This window comes from Falco naumanni, chromosome 2, assembly GCF_017639655.2.
Source record: "Falco naumanni isolate bFalNau1 chromosome 2, bFalNau1.pat, whole genome shotgun sequence".
Classification (NCBI taxonomy): domain Eukaryota; kingdom Metazoa; phylum Chordata; class Aves; order Falconiformes; family Falconidae; genus Falco; species Falco naumanni.
The window spans coordinates 85061073-85083676 of NC_054055.1; the positions used below are offsets into that span (position 1 = coordinate 85061073).

Genomic DNA, 22604 nt, shown 5'->3' on the forward strand with positions numbered 1-22604 from the left:
TCTGGTATATCCTAATGCAGCATATGTTAAATATGCTGTTCAAACCGCTGTATGTCACCATGTTAACTGAAATTAATTCTCCTCCCAGAATGAACAGAGTTCTTGCAATTGTCCCTTCTTTGGTGGCATAAATAGGTGTTCTAACAATGTATCTTTTTGTTTGTTTGTTTTTCCTCCACATACTCTAAAGTTCAAGAAACAGATAGGAAAGCCAATTTCATAATCAACAGTCTTGCTAACACTCTGTAAATATATCAGTCTTAGTGGCATCCCTTAGCTGATCTTATCTAGCTTGCTACTAAATAATGAAGAAGCCAGACTCCTGGGACACAAACACATAGACATCTTGTAAACATGATAGAAATCAAAGTTATTTTTGGCAGAAAGCAGTGACAAGCACAAATTTATTTATGAAATATTTCATGTATACTTATTAAATATTCCATGCAATTCAAAATTCTTATGTTATTACAAAAGTTCTGTAAAAAGGAAGAAGTGCTATACTTTTCAACCTTCTTGTTGCTGCTTTTACTTCATGGTTTATTAAATTTATCACTATGATATATATATATAGATATAGATATATAATGTTAGCTCACTTTGTGTGTTTAAAATTATAATAGAAGCTTTTTCTGCCTTAGTGCTGTGTGTAAAGCCGAGATGACCTCTTCGCGTGAAAAGGTTTTAAAACAAAGCCTTGGCAAAGGTACCAAGACTCTTTATGACATGTTATTCCATCTGAGTGGACAGTTGTTACCGGGCATTACATCAAGCCAGTCATTGCCTCTTGATCCAGTTGAACGAATGTTAAAGCTCCACTGGCAGCATTCTACATTGCTTTCTTTCCTTAAGTAAGTACATAAAGGGTAAAATATGCATGCATGTATCTTTTCTTTCCACTTTTTAAATTAACATAGTTCAAACAAAATTCCAACTGTATACAATATACTGTATCTTTTGTAATGTAAGATTTACATATTGTAAACTTTAAATAATTCTTATCAAGGTTATCATCTATAATTTACACTAGTTTGGGTGTCCTTTGGTAGCGTTACATCCAACACAGGAATTACGCAGGAACTCTGCTTCCTTATGAAAAAAGATGACTCCCAACCTCATTTCTTAGGCAGACTCAGTAGATTGTCAGATCAGGTTTGTCATTAATGATTTTACTGTTCCACTGATGCTCTTTGTCCTGTAATTACTGGCTTTAGCAAAAATTTTGTAGACTGACTTTGTAATCTGTTAATCTTTCATATTAATTATATGCCAAGAAATGGAAGTACTGCTTCTGCTGTTGAACAGATTTAGCTGTTAGCTTCTTTCATTGATAACCTTATCTTGTCATTGAGACTGGATTATCAAGTCCAACTGTAAACCTAACACTGCCAAGTCCACTAAAAAGCCATGTCCCTAAGCACCACATCTACATGTCTTTTAAATACCTCCAGGGACTGTGTGACTCAACCACTTCCCTGGGCAGCCTGTTCCGATGCTTGATAGATAACCCTTTCAGTGAAGAAATTTTTCTTAATACCCAGTCTAAACCTCCCCTGGTGCAACTTGAGGCTGCTTCCTCTTATCCTCTCATTTGTTATCTGGGAGAAGAGGCCGATATCCACCACACTAAAACCTCCTTTCAGGTAGTTGTAGAGAACAATAAGGTCTCTTTTGATCCTCCTCTTCTTCACACTAAACCACCCCACTTCCTCAGCCACTCCTTGTAAAACTAGTTCTCCAGACACTTCACCAGTTTCATTGCTCTTTGGATGCACGCTAGCACCTCAATGTCTGTCTTGTAGTGAGGAGCCCAAAACTGAACACTGATATGATGAAATGATGCTGAATGATTGCCTAAAGTAGATTCAAGAGATTGTCTTATTTATCTAATCAGTATATTGATGGTTTTCTGAGGTCAGAGATTTAAAAAAAATTCTTTGGATCCAATCCAAGGAAAATAATTTCTTGCCACTGTCTTTAGGTCTAATGTTAAGCTAATATACTGTGCAACTCCTAGGAGAGCAGTCAAGAGTAACTTCAAGACATGCTTCCTCTTTTGAACCCTGTTACCCTTGTTAACAGTTAAATTTCATTAATCCTTGTCTAGACAGCTCCATTGATTCTGCTCAGTTCCTATCAAGAGATATCCAAGTGTCTAACTACTTTTCAAGGGTGGAGCTGATGTGCCTTTCAGACCCTTTCACCCTTCAGTATGGGATTTTATAGCCCTAACTCATATTAATACAAACTCTAATTTTGGTCTTTTAGGACTGGTATTTCTTCTGTCTAGCTTCAAATTAATATCTTTTCTGTAACACATTATTTGATGGATGAGGTCTGTATAAAGGAACTAAAACAACATTATTTCTCAATGGGTGACAGTAATACCTACCATCAATCATCCTCCAAGTTTGAGCATGCCACCCAATATCTCTGAGTATACCAGAAACCCTTGTTGGTCATTGCCAGCTCTGGGAAACCTTTGCTTCAATCTGTGTCAGTTGGCTTGGGCAGACAGGGTAAATTCTGAGCACTCTTTGATTTGGGATATAGTAGTGTGTATGCTGTGAAGCTGGGAGTATACTTTTTAATATGAACCAGTTTACTGAGTTATTGCACCTGGGAGAGAGAGAGAGGATGTCTCTATACCTTACTTATCTCAGGTTTGTTTACTGTAAACTGCAAATGAAAACATTTATTCATAACACTGAAAATGAGCAACACAAGTAGAAGTTTTTCTTCAGGATATAGGTGAAGAAACAAAAGAACATCATTAGCTACCTACATTAAGGCTGTAATTACCAGAAAGGTCTTCTGAAATATACCTGATTTTGTTTATATTCTGGCAGCTTCTGGCAAGGAGGCAGTCAGGCTTCTGTCCTTTTGCATACCTTATGCTTGAAGTTACCCCAAACAAAGTCTGTTCAGGAGTTTCCATTAAAATATTAATTCACAGAAGTTTCCTTAGAGTTTTCATGGGATACTGTTGCAGCACTCCTAGATAGGGTCAAAAGTTTCTCCTGGTGGAGCCTCATGGCTTTTCTGTCCAGTCTTTCCATGGAGATTTTCCAGAGAATCTAGACATCTTCAAACTAACATACATGATGTTGGTTGCCTACTTTAATTATGAGTTCTAGAGTAAGTGGATCCCAGCCCCTTTTGCTAAGCATAGCAGCAGTTGGAAAGAAATACTTAGGTGCTTCTATGGTAGTTTCTTGGGCAATGTGGAAAGCTATTTAATAGCTATATTTTAATAAAAGCCTTCAGTCTTACTGAGTTTTGTCTATTAACTTGCTGACATAGAACAGAATTGGAGCAGCAGCCAATTGGTCAAGCAGCAGCCTATTGATGACTGATCATTGATGATTGGAAATGAAGCAGCAATCCATAACAATCCCAGAAAAATGATACAGGTTGCCACGGAAAAGCAGTTCTAACTGGACTCCTGTGTTTATATGTATTTATGCTAGATGATTAAGTTGGTGCTTAGTATGTGCTTAACATTACCACATCCTGTTAGTTTCTGCCTCTTCTAGTTTGTGTGAATCCTATCAGGTTTCTTCATTTTTCCTGATTTATGAATATATTTTTCCTACTTGTGCATTTTAAGATCACCTAGAATATTTCCTTTTTTTTCTAATGGGTTATTTTTTGAGGGTCAAAATTGTAGATTACACTTATTCCCACACATATACCAAGTAAAAACAGTGATAGAAAGACAGGACACCTGAAAAGATGAATGTAGTATAGCTTCCTTCTTTTATCATTTGGGAAGAATTGAAGGTTTTTCAGGGATTTTATGGGACAGAGTCTGTGACTTAATGGAAAATGGGAATTTCAGACATGGTGAGTTTTAGAACCAGACTACTGACTTGATAATATTTTGGGTTATTGATTAAAAAATTTGTGTTTTAAAAAACATACCAGATAATTGTATGAAACATGAAATTTCAATAATCTGAGAAGGTAATGTCACTATGTAAAGTATGGAAAAAAATTTGCTGTTACTAGTAAAATAAAATTCTGTGGAAAGAGAAATAAATTGTTGTGATCCTAATTTCAAACTGTGATGTATGACTTTTATTGTACAAGGTAAATTGAATTTGGACTGTATAGTACAGGAAAAATATGATTACTTCATTTGAATGAGAGATGATTATATAACAAGAAAAGCTCATCTAATTATTATTCACATTAGCCACGTTAAAAACACAGAGAACAATGTACATCTAAATATGCTAGGATAATCTTTCTGACCTAAAAGTCAGGAAAATTTTCTGCTCCCCTGAGAAAAATATAATTAAGAATTGTTTGTTATTTTCTTTTCTTTCCAGAAGTGTAATTTGTATTATAGTATTTTTTCACTTGGAAATTAGCTTTTTTTGGTATTCAGTCTAATGAGGTTGCCTTTTGTTACTGCAATTACTATTCCTATTGCATTTGTTAGTCACTTGAGAACAGATGGCAGGTCAGTTTAACAATTAACAGAGTTTTGAAATACCTCTGTTTACACCCCTAAGACTTCCAATATCAGGCCTACAGAGGGATAAAGGTCTTATAAAATTTTAATTCCACTAATGTTAGGTAACACTGGTCCTTTGGATTTCACATGGAAATGGGTATTATATGTTTTGATGCTTTGTGCTATAATAAATCCTTTATGGAGGTGCAATTCTCATAAAGAAGCCAGTCTGTCTAGAGTTGAATGTCCTTTTTGCATTTAGTTGTAGGCATAAGAATTAAATATGAACTTTATAAATAGAAGCTATCTGAAGCAATTAATAGAACTGGATCATTAGTCCAAAGTGTAGTCAGAAAAACTTACACATAGGTTAAGCAAGTTGAAAAACTTGGACTGCTCTTAAAAAGAATTGTCTGGTTTATCTATTAACTTTTCCTGCTTTATGATTTCAGAAGCCAAGGAGCATATCTTCCTCATGTTATGCCAGAATTCCTGCTTGAACCTGATGATTATAAGAAATGGCTTGAAGTGCAAACTTTACTGAAGGTAGATTTGGTTTTTTTGTTAGTTTTGTTTTATTTTTTGTTCTTTTTTTAACAAAGACTACATTGTTAGCATCAATCCTTTGAAGACTAATGGAAGCCCTCTGTGGACCATGAGTGTTCCTACAGTGGTGACTGTTTTGGATTGCATGAATCTAAGCACATGCATGAAACTGAACAGAAATTTAAGCTGACACCGACATTTACACCCTCCTGATTTTTCTATTCCATTCATTCCTTCTGATACTGTTGATACCTGCGATTAATTTCCAACAGATATGCTTTGTCAAAATAGAATTAATTTTACTGCTTTCTACTGATTATACCAGTTTTTTTAAAAAAATCTATTGTATTGCCTCTGTCCTGATTGCTGCTTTCAACTTCTCCATTTTGTATTGTGCTTCTTATTCCTGAGATAACAGCATACTGTAAATGGTTCTAAAACTGATCACTGCTGCACTATAGTAGATGCTATCAGTCATTTATGTCATCAATTCATTATTGTTCTCTTGTGAATTTCCTATCCAAACTGCTGAAGTGAATATTGAAAATAAATTCCATTCCTTTATCTGAAGGGTCACTCGGCTGAGTTGAAAAAGAGAGATGCAAAAAACTCAGGCATAGTTAGCGATAAGAATCTATTCATTCTGGAGGACAGCGTATTTGAGAAAATGAGCAAACGAGCTTGGACAGATGTGCTACTGCAGATATACAAGGTAAATTATAGATACTACTGAAATTGTGATAGAACTGATGCAAAAATCTTTATTTTGGATGAGATCTGTGATATTCAAGTGTTTTTTTTTCAAATAGGTCTTTAAAACTGAATACTTTTTAAGTATTTTATTTCCCCCTAATAGAGAAGAAAAAAAAAAAGAGTGGTAACATTTTCATTTTCTTAGTTCTGAAACTTTAGCAGTGTGTTAATATGTTTCAGAAAAAGGAAATGCTATGCTGGAACAGTCTGCATTTTGTAGAATTAAATGTAATAGAAATTATTATAGATATTATTATAACATTATAGGAATTTTATTACAAATAAAGAAAATCTGCCATGCGTTTTTTTTACCCTGGCTCAAAATACGTTAGGCTAGAAATAGTTAGTTAACTAGACACATCAATAATCATGGCATTTATTATCTTAGATTAGAATGGAATTTTTAAACAGCTAAACACTTTTTGTAATACCTGTGCCTTCTAAGATATAATGAACTTGATCAGTGTGGACTTCTCAAATTTTATTCGGTTTTATTTTTACTTATGTTAGATAAAAATCATATTTTCCAAAGTAAATCTAATGTGCTCATGAATGATCAGTAACATTTGTATACCTGAAGATAAATATTTACTTATTCCTATTCAAAGGAGTGAAAAATAAATGAAAAATATAAATATTATCTGGGCTTCCCAGTACAAGACAGACATGAACATACTGGAGTGTGACTCCAGTTCAAGGGTCCCAAAGATGATTTTAGGAGACTGGACCATCTGTCATACAGGGAGAGACTGAGAGAGGTGATACTGTTCAGCCAGGAAAAGAGAAGGTTCAAGGGGGGATCTTATCAATATATGTAAATAGCTGATGGGAGGGTGTAAAGAAGATAGTGCCAGACTCCTCTTGTAGTGCCCAGTAACATGGTGAGGGGCAGTAGGCACAAAATGAAATACAGGAAATCCCATTTAAAGATAAGAAACGTTTTTACTGTGAGGGTGGTCACATGCTGGGACAGGTTGCCCAGAGGGGTTGTGGATTTTCCACCCTTGGAGATATCCAGAACATAAATGAACATGATCTTCGCAGCCCACTATAGCCGATTCTGCTTTGAACAGGAGGTTTGGCTAGAGAATCTCCAGAGGTGCATTCCAACCTCAACTATTCTGTGATTATGTGTTTACTTACTGAAAAAGCATAATAAGGAATGACAAAAAATGTGTTAAAGAAGGTATGTAGCAGAGGTGTAGAGCTGATCTAAAATAAATCAAGAAAAATAGCTGAGAGGAACTGACAACAAACAGTATATATATGTGGGCTGAGACAGATGACCCTAAGGATACATGGGAACATGGATGTAGAAAAATGCAATCATAGTGGCCAGAAAGCAAGTCACTTTGCTATTCTTTAAATTTGCTGAATTATAGCTACGGGACAGACTAGCACAGAGCAGAAACCCCCCAGAATTAATAGTATGCCTGTGTATAGTTTTGATTTGGTTTAGTTTTAATATTTTGTTTTTTCTTGAAGAGATGAAACTCTAAAAAATAGGTAACTTGAAATAGCTTGATTCAATCAGGTATTATATTGGGTTTATGTGCTAAGGTTTTGGTAGCTGAGGGGCTACAGGGGTGGCTTCTGTGAGTAGATGCCTCTATGTCTGATGGAGCCACTGCCAGCTGGCTTCAAGATGGACCCGCCACTGGCCAAGGCTGAGCCACTCAGTGGTGGTGATAGCACCTCTGCAATAAGGTGCTTTCTTAAACCTTCTGTTTAAGAAAGGGAAAAAACTGCTCCACAACAGCAGCTGGAGAGAGGAATGAGAGTATGTGAGAGAAACAGCTCTGTAGGCACCAAGGTCAGTGAAGAAGGAAGAGAAGGAGGTGCTTCAGCTGCCAGAGCAGAGATTCCCTGTCAGCCCATAGTGAAGTGCGGTGAATGAAGAGACGGGACGCAGCTTGATGCAAGCAAATGTCAATTTATTGTACAGAAGCACGAGGTTTTATACACTTTCAGAAGCTGCGCGTTTTAAACAGATTGGTTCTTGAAGCTAAGCCTTGCATACTAGGCAATCCCTAATTGGTGGTTAACTGCCATCAATTAACCGCAAGGTGTTACCTTTCCTTGGCGCCATCCTTGGCGCCATCCGTCCCCCACTAATTGTCAGCTAACTGATAGCCACGCATGGTCCTAGTTTCCAGCCCGCTCCTGCAGTGAAGCCCATAGTGAAGGAAGTTATTACCATGCAGCCGATGGAGGTCCCCATACTAGGGCAGGTAGATGTGGCTGAAAGAACCTGTGACACCATGGAGAGCCTGCATTGGAGCAGGCTCCTGGCAGGACCTGTGGCCCTGTGGAGAGAGAAGCCTGCGCTGGAGCAGGTTTGCTGGCAGGGCTTGTGCCCCCTGGGTGGCCCAGGCTGGAGCAGTCTGTCCTGAAGGACTGCACCCCATGGAAGTGACCCATGCTGGAGCAGTTCATGAAGAACTGCAGCAATGGGAAGGACCCGCGTTGGAGAAGTTTGTGAACTGTGTCCCATGGCAGGGACCCCACACTGGAGCAGGGGAAGAGCATGAGGAGGAAGGAGCGGTAGAGACAATGTGTAATGAACTGACTGAACCCCTGTTCCCAGTTCCCCAGCACTACTGGGGAGGAAGATGTAGAGGAAATTGGGAGTGAAGGGGCGGGGGGGGGGGGGGGGGGGGGGGGGGGAAGATTTTTAAGATTTTATTTTAGTTTTTCTTTATCCTACTTTGGTTTAGATTGGCAATAAATTTAATTAATTTCGCCAAGCTGAGTTTGTTTTGCCCATGATGGTATTTGGTGAGTGATCGCCCTGTCCTTATCCCAACCAATAAGCCTTTTGTTGTATTTTTGTCCTGCTGTCCAGTTGAGGAGGGGGAGTGATGGTGCAGCTTGGTGGGCACCTGAGAGCTAGCCAAGGTCAACCTACCTTGGTTACTGTTGTTGTTTTGAAAAGATATTATTGATGTCTAGGTAAAAGAGAAGTTAACTTCAGTTTTGATCAAAGTATTAATAATTGCAATTTGGCACTTAAGAAAATTTCTAGTACTTCTTACAGTAACGGTTTAAAGACATCTTCAAACCAAAAATAAAAAATGAATTTTTAATGTAATCATTTCTGTAGTGTATCATTAACTTTATTTATGTTTTGTATTGTTAGGAATGGGGTCTGATGAGATTTTTTTTTTAATTAATAAATAAAACCAATTATGAAATAATATTTGTATATAACATTCAAATAAATGCTGTGATTTATTTAGTATGATTAGGTAATAAGAAAACATTACCTAATTAATCTATAGCAAAATATTTTCTCTCCATATTTTCTTAACATTATTAGAGAGTGGCTAGACTGTTAACAACAACCAAACCCTAGCTGTGATTAAATTGCTTCTTCAAAGATAAGATTATATGAGATGAAGTCAAGCAGCTGGTACTTTGATACTAAACTGTTCTTTATTAGAAGGAAGAAATAAGGTCATTGTGGGGAATACAAATGTCTTCATTGAATTTTTGGCTTAGAGGAAAAAGTTTGTGGGTGTTATTTTTCTTTTATTTTTCGTATGCATGGATGTGCAGTTGTTTATTGTGGTGTAGCAAAATGGTTTACCCGAGATGTCTGTGGTTAGGAAGATGAGAAGATGTGGGGAGAAAGTTGGAGGTTTATTGGTTATATTCTCATGAAGGAAACCTCCTTGATTTGAAAGGCCTAAAATTTAAAGTGAAACATAAGATAGGATGTGGAAAATGACTTGAAGTTGTGTAGTAAGTGCTTATTTAAATCTGTGACCTTTTTTAATCTTCTAAAAAGGCTGATATGATTAAATACTGCTTTTCAGGTGGCAATCGTTTGGCTTTGCTGGTGCCTCAAATTTTCTCTAAATGTTTTAATCCTTTTTACCATTTTCTTCCATGTGTGCAAGTCAAATGCAATCTTTTAAAATAAACTTTGTAGCCTTTCCAATGTCTGAGAGCAAAGCACCATCATGAATTTATACTAATGCAGGTGCGGGCTACTACTGAAAGGATGTTTTAGATGGTGGGGAAAACCAGGTTTTCCTGGCTGCATTTTAATTCCCTTTCCCTTATGATAGAACTACTGGAGTAGGGTGTCGCTTCCAAATAGATCTTTCATCTCTCTGACCATTAGTGTCGACAGAGGAATGGGACAGAACATGGGGGATATGAGGATATGAAAGAGTTCAGGTTTAGATCAGCTTAAACCTATTGTGAAGATGTGCTCTTCATCATTCTAATTATTTCATGCATGAGAAACATGTTTCAGCTTCTCATTCATTGTCCCTTCATCTTTCTATCCTGTAATAGTACATTTTTACTGTCTTATAACATTACATTCATCTTCTTTGTCTCTCCTGCTAATGTCTTAGGAATTATATGTTCCTGCTTTACTTTTTTGCTGTAGCCTCATGCGGTTTGGCTAACATGGCATTCAATTCAATATAATAGAGCACAAGGAGAACTCTTAAGATAACATGACTTTTCATTGGAACTAGTCACTTTAACATTCAAAGTCCCGTTCTCTCTTCCATACCCTTTTGTTCAAACCCATTTTTGATAAGGGTGACCATGACTGCTGCTAAACATGGTTTCTTAATTTATATTATTAAATTTTTAAAGGAAAGCATTGGGACAATAAAGAAAAACAGGATATGAACTGTCAAGACAGCAAGATTGGTTTATATAAAAGATATTTATTTGGGCTAGTGTTGAAATATTCTGAAGTTAAGAGAATGTTCCATATCTGAAAAGCATTTTCATTAAAATGGAAGTAGAGAGAAGCCTTTTTGTGATTATGATAGCCTGATTTCAAGCAAGATAAGATGAAACAGAATCATTTCTCACATAGCATGCTGCAAATTTCAGAAAATGTTAAAAGAATTTATCTATTGACCAAAGATGTTATGTTCTCCAATTTTATTTTAGAAATAAAATGCTTTTATTAGCGATACTTAGTATTATTCTTTATGAACTGAAATGTCATTCCATACTTCTTTCATGTCCATACCTGATATATTATGGTCCACTTATTTGTTATAAAAACTTCTATTGATGCAAAAGTTCCAGAGGAAACAGCATATACATAAATCCAGAATGGAAGCAGAGAAATGGAAAATTGAGTTTATTCTGAAGAAAGGGTAGAAATAATGGAGAAAAAAATGGAAAGTTTATCAGTCACAAAGATACACTTGTCTGTCTTCCTGTCTGTCTATCCATCCTAGTTTCAACTGGGATAGAGTTAGTTTTCTTTATTCGTTCTTGTTGCAGTGCTGTGTTTCGGCTTTGGTGTGAGAACAGTGTTGATAACACAATGATGGTTTTGGTTGTTGCTGGGTGATGTTTATACTGAGTCAAGGACTTTTCAGTTTCTCAGGCCTTGCCAGTGACAGGGCTGGAGTGGCACAAGAAATTGGGAGGAGACACAGCCAGGACAGCTGATCTGAACTAGCCAAAGGGGCATTCCATACCATGGGACATTGTGCTCAGTGTATAAACTCTGGGGGAAAGGTTGGCTGGGGCGGCCAGTCATTGCTCAGGGACTGGCTGGACATCAGTCAGCAGGTAGTGAGGAACTGTATTGTGCATCACTTGTTGTCTTTTCTCCCTTCCCTTTGCATTTCATTCCTCTCCGCTTCTCCCTCCTTTTCATGGTAACTGTTATTATTATTATTATTGCTCTTTCATTTTTATTTTATTTTAATCTTTAAATTGTTCTTATCTCAGCCCTTGAGTTTTACATTCCTTTCTGATTCTCCTCCCCATCCTTCTGGGTGAGGGGGGAGTTAGTGAGCAGCGACATGGCACTTAATTACCAGCCAGGGTTAAACCATGACAGTGTCTTTCTGTCAGTCTTTCTGTCTTCTTCTTTTCCTCCTCCAGTTAGTCCTTAAGAAACTCATCCTAAATTATCTATGAATATATGACACTGGAACTTGTGCATTATACCTGGCTTTTATGGCCATGGTCCTTATTAATCTTAGTCTTTGGTCAAGGTGGTCAGGTCTGAGACCTCTGACGATGGTGGATGGAACCAAAGCTTTTGACTTCATCATCATCCTGAAAATCAGGTTCTGTGTTCCTCCTCCAAATACTTCTTTCTGTGTAATCATTTCAATTGGGAAAAACAATTAATCAAAGATATGTAGATTTTTTACTTCTTTATATTTCTTATCTATTTTAAAGACATGTTTATATATAATTTTTAAAATGTGTGTTCATGCAAGATGTAATCAAAGACTTCTGAGTACCAAGAATTTTATTGTAGGCATTATAACATTTATTTTTTCAGGAAAAACTGTCAATGTAATTTGAACCTAAATGAGCAATGTGGTCATGAAAAATACCATTTCAAGGTTGTCTATAGATTGCACTGGAGATCAGTATAGTAGTTTAGTAATTAGTGCTTTGGATAGAACATACACAGTAATTCTTGGAATCCAGATGGGTCCAGTGATTTAATCTAGTTCATCAAAACTTGGAAACAAAAAATATTTAGAATCATAGAATATCTCAAGTTGAAAGGGACACATAAGGATCACCAAGTCCAACTCCCTGCTTCTCACAGGACTACCTAAAACTAAACCATATGACCAAGAGCATTGTCCAGATGCTGCTTGAACTCTGACAGTCTCGGTGCCATGACCGCTTCCCTGGAGAGCCTGTTCCAGTGACTGATCACACTCTCAGTGAAGAACCTTTTCCTAATATCCAATCTGAACTTCCCCTGATGCAGCTTCATTCCATTTCCTTGTGTCCTATAGCTGGTCACCAGAGAGAGCAGATCAGCACCTCCCCCTCTGCTGTCCCCCTTAAGGAAGGTGTAGACTGCCATGAGGTTGCCCATCAGCCTTCTCTTCTCTAAGCTGAACAAGACAAGTGACCTCAGCTGCTCCTCATATGTTTTCCCCTTGAGACCTTTCACCATCTTTGTTACCCTCCTCTGGACACATACTAATAATTTGATGTCCTTGTACTGAGGTGCCCAAAACTGCACACAGTGCTCGAGGTGGGGCTGCACTAATGCTGTGTAGAGCAGGGACATTTGCCTCCCTCAGCTGGCTAGCTGTGCTGTGCTTGGTGCACCCCAGGACACTGTTGGTCCTTTTGACTGCCAGGACACACTGTTCACTTATGTTCAGTTTACCAGAAACTCCAAACCTCACGTTTCTTCCTCTAGGGCTGCTTTTCAGCCTCTCATCCCCCAGTTTCTATGTATATGTGGGATTACCCTGTCCCAGGTGCAGAATATGGCTCTTTATTAAATTTCATACATTTGGTGATTGCCCAGGTCTCTAGTCTATCCAGATATCTCTGTAAGGCGTCTCTACCCTTGAGGGAGCACAGAGCTACTCCTGATCTACTATCATCAGCAAAGTTAATGTACATTCAATTGCTGTGTCAAGATCATTTATACAAACACTAAAGAGGACTGGCACAGAAACTGAGCCCTGGACAACCCCGAAGGTGACTGGCTGCCAGCCTGATGTAACTCCATTTACTATGACTCTTTAAGCCTGACTCGTCAGCCAGCCATTCACCCATTGTATTATGGACTTGTCTAGGTGTGTGCTGTGAGACAGTATCAGAAGCTTTGCTAAAATCTCCAAAACACACATCTACTGGCTTCCCTTGATCAACTAGATAGGTGCCTTCTCAAAAAAAAAAAAGAAATTAAGTTGGTTAAGCAGGACTTTCCCTTTATGAACCTGTGCTGGATATGGATTGTTGTGTCTCAAGTATTTTTCAACAACTCCCAGAAAAACCTTCTCCATAATTTTGCCAGGCACTGAACTGAGACTGACAGGACTGTATTTAACAGTGTCTTCTTTCTTTCCCTTTTTGAAAACTGGGACAACATTTGCCAGCTTCCAGCTGACTGGGACCTCTCCAGACTTCCAAGACCATTTGAAAACTTCAGTTTGCATTTTAAGGAAGCAAAGGACTTCCCTAAAACCTCAGCAAATCTGTTCTCTTGTGTGTTACACATTTATGCTAATGTTTAATGTCTTAAACCTTTTATAAATTAGACAACCATTTGTGTTTGAAGTATTTTTTTTTTATTATTCAACTTGTTCTTTTTACAGTTCGTGCTTAATTAAAAACATGTTTTCTAATTTCAGGTGTTTGTTCTTCCACGTGTTTCTTCACATAGTATGACTGATCTGTTCAGTTTGGAAAGTGTGCAGAACATGCCAAGAATAAAATCAGAACCATTATCCAGTAACATATATTCTCCATATGAACGAACCATCCTCACCTGGTTGAATAAACATTATGAGAAGAATCGAAAAACTGTGTGGAAAGATTGTCAAAAAGGTGAAATAATTATTTTACTATAACCCTCCTTCTAATAATCCTTTTGTAGACTTTAAAAATTGCTATTCATAGACATATCATGATAACTTGCCACTGAAAGTGTTGTTTTTTTCGATAAGTTATTGCCTACCTGTATGCATTTCCTTTCCTTGTGTTTCTGAGTTCCGAGATCAACATCTTTTGTCTAGTACTGTTCATGAAATATCTTCTGTGTTCTATGTCTTCTTGTAGTTTCTAACTAAGCATAAAGTGTGTTGGACCTTCTCACTTTTTTCCATTAATGTTCTCAGGAAGGAAGTGCTAACAGTAATCATTTTCTCTTCATTTTCCTGTTTATAGTCACAGTTGTTGGTATTTGTGCTTAGTGGTGTGTTTCAGAGCTAGCTTTTCAGAATTTTTAGGATAATTTTGTTTTGCTTTTATTCTAATGCCATTTAGGACCATAATGGAGACCAAGGTTCCAAATTATAAATCTTGTCCTACTTGCAAGGTCAATTTGATGTCTTTGATCACTTGAGTATAGTTAGACAAAATGACCTGTTCTGTTTAAGACTGACCTGGGCAGTTATGGTATTCAAATCTGATCAAGCTGTTCAACCAGTTGTAATTATTACTTCTGTTTCCTTGTATGATTTCTTCTCTTTTGCTTCTTGACCCTAGCTTTGTTGCCTCTTTAAACATTATTTTTGGATAGGTAAACACCAAGAAAGGGCAGTATGACGATGATCAGGGAAGAAATCCAGAATGGCTCAGAAGCCACATGTGGAATAGATTGTTGAGTGTCATTTTTGCCTTGAGTGATTTCTGGCCTGTCTGAATTATGGACAATCTATTTGAATATCACCTTCCAGAAATCTCATTTGGGCATATTCTCTACCTTGCATATGCTTTGAATATCCCCTTGCTTTTCTCATTTTACTGTACAGAAGTAAATTATACTAGATATTCTCTAATTTGTTGAATAATTCTGCTGATAAGATTGGAAGGTCAGTCTATACCCCCTGCATCCAACAGAAGTCAATTTCTAGCTGTCAACTCACAGTCTGGGTCTCATCTTACGATTAGCTCAGGGAGCTTCCCTAGCGAAAGTAACATGTCTTACAGTGAGTAGGTGTATTTTCAATATATTATTTTCTCGTTATCTGTGTCTAGTATCTGCTTTAGTAGAGCTGTCTTACAGTTGCAAGCTCTCTCCTCTGTTGGATGTTAAATTTGAGTCCCGTGTGTATAGATGACAACTTGCAGGGAGAATGGCTACCTACCTGGCCAGTGCTGTGGCTTGCCATAGATGTATGGATATATTCCTCAACCCTGCTGTCTGTTCTCTTTATTGTAGCCTCTAGTAATACCTGGGTGGTGAGGCATGGCTAGCTTTGTTCTGGCCTGTGGGAACTCAGTGGGGAGAATATGAATGTCAAAATGCATCTTATTTAAATGTTAAACTTTGAGTTGAGTTATAATGTCTAAAGAAATGAATTTGAACTATAAAGTGCAGATATAGTGGACACCACTGATCGAAACCCCCACAATGTCACAGGTAAAGTGGAATATATACTAATGATGCATTTTAAGGAGCCAGTTATTGAAAGTCTTATTTTAGTTGCCTAAGAGTATGCAATAAATTAAAATATTAAAATGAGTTCGATTTTTTTAATGAGCTGTCATATGGTTGCCAGCAATTGTAAAGTAGGATTTTTCCCATTATTTTGTTCTAAAGGATCCCCAAAATTGGCACACAAAAATAAAAATTTAATTACAATATTGGGGTTATAAGGAAATAATAATTACGCTAATAGAACAGTTAACTCAGGAATGTATTAACTCAGGTTAATGTATTAATTTGTGCAGATCTCATTGCAGATTTGGCTCTGGGTCACAGGTGAAGATGAATTTTGTGGTTATTGCCAGGGGACATTGATCTGCATTATAGTTCTGTCTTACAATTTCACTTAATTACACTCTTCTGCTTTCAGAGAAGTGCAAGATTGGAATGAGAAGGCAGAAATCATATATGCTTTTTGTGTGTGGGAAGATACAGATACTGCCTTGCTGTATCAACTTGTATATAGCTTTTTTGCTTCATGAATTACATATTCTGTTGGCTGGAAGGTGCACAGAAATAGCTTGGTGTATCTACACAAGCGTGCCACTTTCTTTTGCTTCCATTTCTCTCACAAAACTACATAAATGAGCATTGCTAAAGATACAATGATTAAAAAAAAGGAGAAAATTCTGAAAATTAATGAAATTCAAAGTCTTAATCTTACACCTCTGCATTTTGAAAGTTCTTAATGGATGATCTTATACTGTTCTGTTGCACGGATGACCTGCCTCAATATCTTTTCGAATCCTCTATTTTAGCCTTCTCTTTCCTCTTACTTTTTGCTTTTACTGCCTCAGAATTAGTTGATATCTGCTAAATGGGCAGAGAATCTAATGACAGAGGACATAAAAACAGAAAAGCCTTCTTTCCTTGGTCTTTACTGGTAAGATTGGCACTGAACAATCCCAGACCCTCAAGATGGATAGGAAAGGCTGGAGCAAGAAAGGCTTAGTTTTGTTGGAGGAGGATCAGATTAGGGAGCACTTACACTGGACAAACACAAGTCCATGGGACTTGATGCAATGCACCAACTGCTGAGGGAGCTGGCCAATGTCATTGCAAAGAAACACTCAGTAATCTTGGAAAGGTCCAGACAAGCAGGGGGAAGTTTGGAAAAGAGCAGATGTCATTCCTGTCCAGAAGGAGGAGGACCCAGGGAGCTACAGGCCAGTCACCCTCATCTTGTTTCTTGGGAAGGTGATGGAGTAAATAATCTTGGAAACTGTTTCCAAACATACGAAGGACAAGAAATTGTTTGGCAGTAGTCAGCATGAATTTACAAAGGGGAAATCATGCTTGACTGACCACAATGACATGACTATTTCAGTGGACAGGTGGAGAGCAGCGGATGTTCAACTTAACTTTGGCAAGGCTTTCAACAGCCTCCCATAACATCATCATTAACAAATTGATGAAGTACAGCCTAGATAAGAGGACAGTGAAGTGGACTGAAATTAGGCTGAACTGCCAGGATCAAAGGCTTATGGTCAGTGGCATACAGTCTGGCTTGGAGGCTGGTTACCAGTAATAAACCTCAAGAGTCACTAGACTGATTTTGTTTTTTAAGATTATACACTGGAGAAGAATGAATATGTCAGCAGATTTAATATTTTGATATCCTGTTGGTCCTTTAAATTTTGTGATGTAAGGGTTAATCAAATTTATATGTAGATATTGTGACATTTTTAATCATATTAGCCTTAAATTAAGCTTTTCCAGAGGAACACTGAAAAGTGTCATAAGGAAAAACATCAATCAAAGTATAGTAAATGTTCATAGAACCCTGCCGAAAGTCCCAAATATCCTCAATTTTGTATTTTTGTTGTTATCATTTGCTTAATATCACTAATTTTAAATAGAGGATTAGTTCTGTTATTCTTGCTAAAGTCCAGATCAGAAAGCAATCACCACTTTTTGCTTAACATTTATGTGCCTACATACCGTCATCCAAACACTCTGCTTTGAATAAAGAATTAGACCTGACTAGCAATATGTCTTGACCATGGAGTTGCTTTCAGCCCAAGCTAGTCTGTTGGGTGATCCAATCCTACTAAAGAAATGGAGATCTATCCAGGCCACATTTCTCAGTCTTTCCTTTGATACCTAAGCTACTTAAAGTGAAATGTGACAGTAAGCCGAGCCTAAGCTACAGCAGTGCAGGGAGGTTTTAAACATACATCTTTAGTACTTCCTTCTAAAGTTGAATGTAACGTGTCATTCATCAGAACTCTTCTCTTGCATGAATTAAAATCTCAATAGCTTAAAGAGAACATTAGCATGGAGTTTACTATCTCTATATCTTTTGCATTTACTGCTACTGAAAAATCAATATGTTTTAAAAGCAGCTTGACATATGTTTTGGGAGGGCAACATTGTAACAGGTCCTATTGACCTTAAATATAAAACAATGTTGAAAACTGAGACCAAATGTGGTAAAACTACAAAATATAACTTTGCCTATACTGCCAAAACTTTTAATTATACATGAAATACAAGTTTCAGTGTACACTTAAGGCATTATATGAGAAATAGTAGTGATAGGGGAGGAAGCATGAATTATTTGAGTGTAATAAATTTTCAGTTTGCCTTCTACCATTCCCTGTCTTCACATTTGTTTTCAACATTTCTTTCTGAAAGACTGACTGCTATTAATAGTATGAAAAAATAAGAATCAGGAAAAACACTTAAGAAGTTGCTACAGTATTGCAATGCCATAATTCAAAACCTGTACTTCCTAAACAGAATTTTTTTTTGTGTTGAGTTAAATTGCCACCTAAGAGGCTGTATATCTCCTCCTTATTAATTATGATTCTTGCCATGGTGAAAAAGATAAATTATGTGTTGGTAAATAAGAGATTTTCTTGAATTTATCCCAGAAAGATCTTGAAAAGAGTAGATAATTCTACCTTTAATATAAAATTATTAGAGAATTTGACAGCCAGTAGGTTGAATAATATCTGAACAGTCAACCTAAGTTGGAGATGTAAGAGCTGTCTCTAGAGTAGCTCTGGAGACAATTTTACTGGAAAATTTGCTTAGAATAGAAATTCTGCTTGTGAGGAAAGAGAAGTTCTAATCCAGTGCCAATGTAGGTTTGTCTGACAATGTTTGGCTTAGTAGTATCTCTCAAGATTCTTCCTCTCAAGTAAGAAGCTTTTAGTTTTGATGCATTTTATTCACTTCACTGTAAATGCTTTTTGTTTTGTTTTTATTTTTTTTTTTTTAATTTTGATATCAATTTAGCATGGCATCTGCAGTAAAAAGGTTGAGGAAGGAGACATTTTGGTGTGAGATCATATGACCTTCACAAAATTGTATGAGAATTAAGTAGAATTCTTGGTTTTCTTAAAAAACAGTTTCTGTAGACCTTTTACTTAAGGTTGTTTGTAGTATAGGAATTAAAACCCACACCCTTTTCTTTCCATTGTTATAATGATTTTTAGTTCCTCTTCCCCTTTCTCCTTGATCACCTCTCCTCTCTTGCTTCTTTCCTCAGTTTTTAGGAAAGATATTTATGGAGTCCATTGATTCTTGCTTCTCAATTTGATATTTCTTAGAGACAATTGAAACAAGAGCTAAAGGATATTTTTATCTTTCAAGGGTAGAAGGGAAGCATCTTATGTAATTTATGTAATTTTTTTTTCATTTAAAAGCGCTGCAAAACAGACGCTTCCCAAAGAACGAATCTTGCTTTTTCCACACTTGATAAAAAGCTGAATTAAAGAAGGGGGAGTGACTATCTAATGAACTGCCATCATGATATTGTGACTCTGACTCGAAAAAAATATTATGAGATAACATTGTTCTTGAGTGATAAATACTGTAAATTATTTGCTGAAATATAAATTAACAAAGTTTTAGACAATTTTTGTGTTATATTTCATGATTTGCACAGCAGAACATATGAATGAAACACATTATGTAAATATGAAGTCCAATAACTAGGCTTTTCTGTCCTGCTCACCTTTCTTAGTCAAAATGAATATTCCCTCTTTAAGAACTGCATCATATCTCATTCGCTATAGCAGAAAACCCCACAAGATGTTATCAGAATTGTAGTTAATAGAAAAGAGAAAAAAAAATATTTCCCTGAGTTTTAAGTTCCTGTGCAGTTGAGAAATAAGCAAAAATCCATGTTTACTTTAACGTTTTAGAGTAGTATAAAAATATTTGGTTTATACAGTTTTATACCGGCTGGCATTACACAGCCTCAAGGAAATAAAAGTATCAAGGATAGTCCTTGGAGCCCTATACTGAGAAGACTCAAAGTGTTCACATTTGGAAAACTGTAAGATCTTTAAAAAAAAAAAATCCCGTAACTCTTAGGGCTGCATATATTTGTGTGTATACATATATGCATACATATATATATATGTGTAGACTTGTATGCTTATATATAAAAATGTGTGTATGTGTGTGTATATATCTGTCTGCTGACTCTCAAAAACCTATATGACCTAAATAGGAATAATTGGATAAATATTTAGAAAGAAATTTTGTTTCCTTACTTACAATACACTTTGAGAGGCCTAGACAGCTATTCTACTTTCGGCTAAACAAGGCATTTCAACGTCTTGTGTGTTAATTGGAGTAAATAAGCTTTTAGATTGGGTATGGTATAGCTGTGGGTTTAGTAATACAATACAACCTCAGGTGTTTTGTGAAGAGAAAACCTATTTCAGACTATGAAGACCGAAAAATTAATTCATTTTAATTATCAACCAGAGATTTTCATTAAGAACAGTATTTTTTTAATTTTTTTTTTAACTAAATAAGATATATTCATTCTGAAGCCAGTATAGAAACCAGGTATGCTGTAATGAATTGCTATGATTTATTGCATTTTAACTCAAAGTGATCTACAAGTAAAATGCCATGGTAAAAAAAAAGAAAAAGAAAAGCATTGAAGGTGACATTTTAATCTAGAAGCTTTTAGTACCGTTTAGTGATTTTAAAACTTAGTTCTCATTACAAATGGAAACGTACTGTTGAAAAGCAACAAAATGGAGACTGATATAAGGTAACACTATTCTTATGTGATGCATAAAAAACTAAGGAATTTGTCAATTTAAGATATTATTTGGGATATGAATCAATAAGAATAAAACAGAACTGTGTAGATACTGAAAGACAATTGAAAAATTTTATTCGGAGCAAAAAAGTAAATAAATGTTCATGCCTCAGGGTAGAAACTTTCTGCAACAGATGGGAATAAATGAGACCTGTCTCCAGTGTATCCATTTTTCTGTCATTGCCCCATGTGGTGGTGCTAAAACTTTTCTGCTTAGAATTATTATGAATTGACAGTGGTATTAAATTGATATGTCCCTGATATTTCAGGAGCTCTTAGAAGAATAATTATGGGTTTTGGCGAGCAAGGGTTGTAGCATCCTGCCTGATGTAAGAACTGTAATTTGCCAAGTGTCTTATTAGAGACTTCTTGTTTTCCATGTTAAGGTAAACATAGCTTCACATGCTATATGTGCTGAAGTAGATACATTATCATTCTGCTAATCTTACATACATTTTAGGAAAAACATAATAGCCTTTTAAAAATAATATTCAAAGGCATATTTCTTCTCATCTTTCTTATGCTCTGTATTGTATACTTCAGTACCATTGTTTTAAACCTTGTCCTGGTTCTAATGTCAGCACTTACAGAAAAGGTTATTGTTACATATCTCTTTTCTAAATGTTTGTATTATTCAGTACCAGATTTAAGCTATTGAAACAGAACTCTAGGCGTTATTATAACTATAGATTAGTTCCCCCTACAGGGGGTTTCAGATCCCAGAATAGGAAGTTGTTATATAATATTATAAACCATTATTACTGAAGTAATTTACATTAAAAAGGTCATACTGTGATAGTTTAAAGATCTATTTAGCTGAGTATTCTACCTCCAAGAGATGATGCTTAGAGATTAGTAACTGTGCAAACATGCAGCAATACTTTCTTTATACATACTCTGAAACTTTCTGATTTGAAATTCAAGACTAATTGAGGTGGAGGTGGTACTTCTGTAAGGTTTTACTAGATTTTTATTCTACGAATTTGTTTAATTGTATTTTGAAACCTGTGCAACTTTTTAGCATCACACCATTCTGAAGCAGTAAGTAGGTTTAAAATATATATTGCATGTAAAAGATTTTTTTTGAGCTTGCTGCTTAATACTGTAATTGTTACTTCATTTACTGACAAATTTGTCTTTCTTCTGAGTTATTTATCAATGATGTCTAGTTCCCATTGTCAAGTCATGCCTACTTACATAGACAGCCATCATATCACCATTCACTTGTTGCTTTTCCTTTGTAGTTCCATAGTCTACCTTACTGATATCTTAAAAAGTGCCATTTCATACCTTTGATCATTAAAGGTCATCAATTTCAAGATCTTTATGTGAATGTACTAGGTTAATCTGGAAAGTCTTACAGAACATTAGCCTAACACTACATATTTTTCCTCTTGTTTTTCAGTTACAGAATTTGAAAAAATTGCTTGTGGCTGTATAGCAGAAGTTTTATCTTTTGTGAAGATGGCTGTTGTTGCTCCCTAGATATATATCAGTTGATTTTGCAATGAATAGAAAGGATTTAACTTTTTTATTGCTTGTGAAAATAGCAGAACAGCTTCACAAGAAATACAGTACTTTCTTTAAAGAGATTTATTGTATTCTTTTTTTTTGTATAAAATAACTCTTACACTTAGTAAATTAAACCAAATCTGATACTTTAAGAGTTTTAACACTTGCTATAAGACCATTTTGTTCTTTTGGGTTGGTCTTATCCAGATAGTACCAATATTCATACTTGTGTTACTTTTTTTTTCTTTTCTACTGGAATTTTGCTTTCAAGATTAATGGTAATTTTTCATGGTAATTTTTTTCCCCAGAATGAAAGTAAATGTAGTGTGTGTGGTGAAAGAGTT

At 36.1% G+C, this 22604-nt stretch overlaps 1 protein-coding gene across 1 annotated transcript in view; it reads left to right on the forward strand.

Moving 5' to 3' along the window:
- The window catches only part of CFAP47 (cilia and flagella associated protein 47), a 343220-nt gene that overhangs the window by 67940 nt on the left and 252676 nt on the right, over positions 1 to 22604 (forward strand). The window contains exons 30-33 of the mRNA XM_040584179.1: positions 642 to 851; positions 4915 to 5008; positions 5580 to 5720; positions 13879 to 14074. Of these exons, the coding sequence (XP_040440113.1) occupies positions 642 to 851; positions 4915 to 5008; positions 5580 to 5720; positions 13879 to 14074 (641 nt within the window). The remainder of the gene's footprint in view (positions 1 to 641; positions 852 to 4914; positions 5009 to 5579; positions 5721 to 13878; positions 14075 to 22604) is intronic.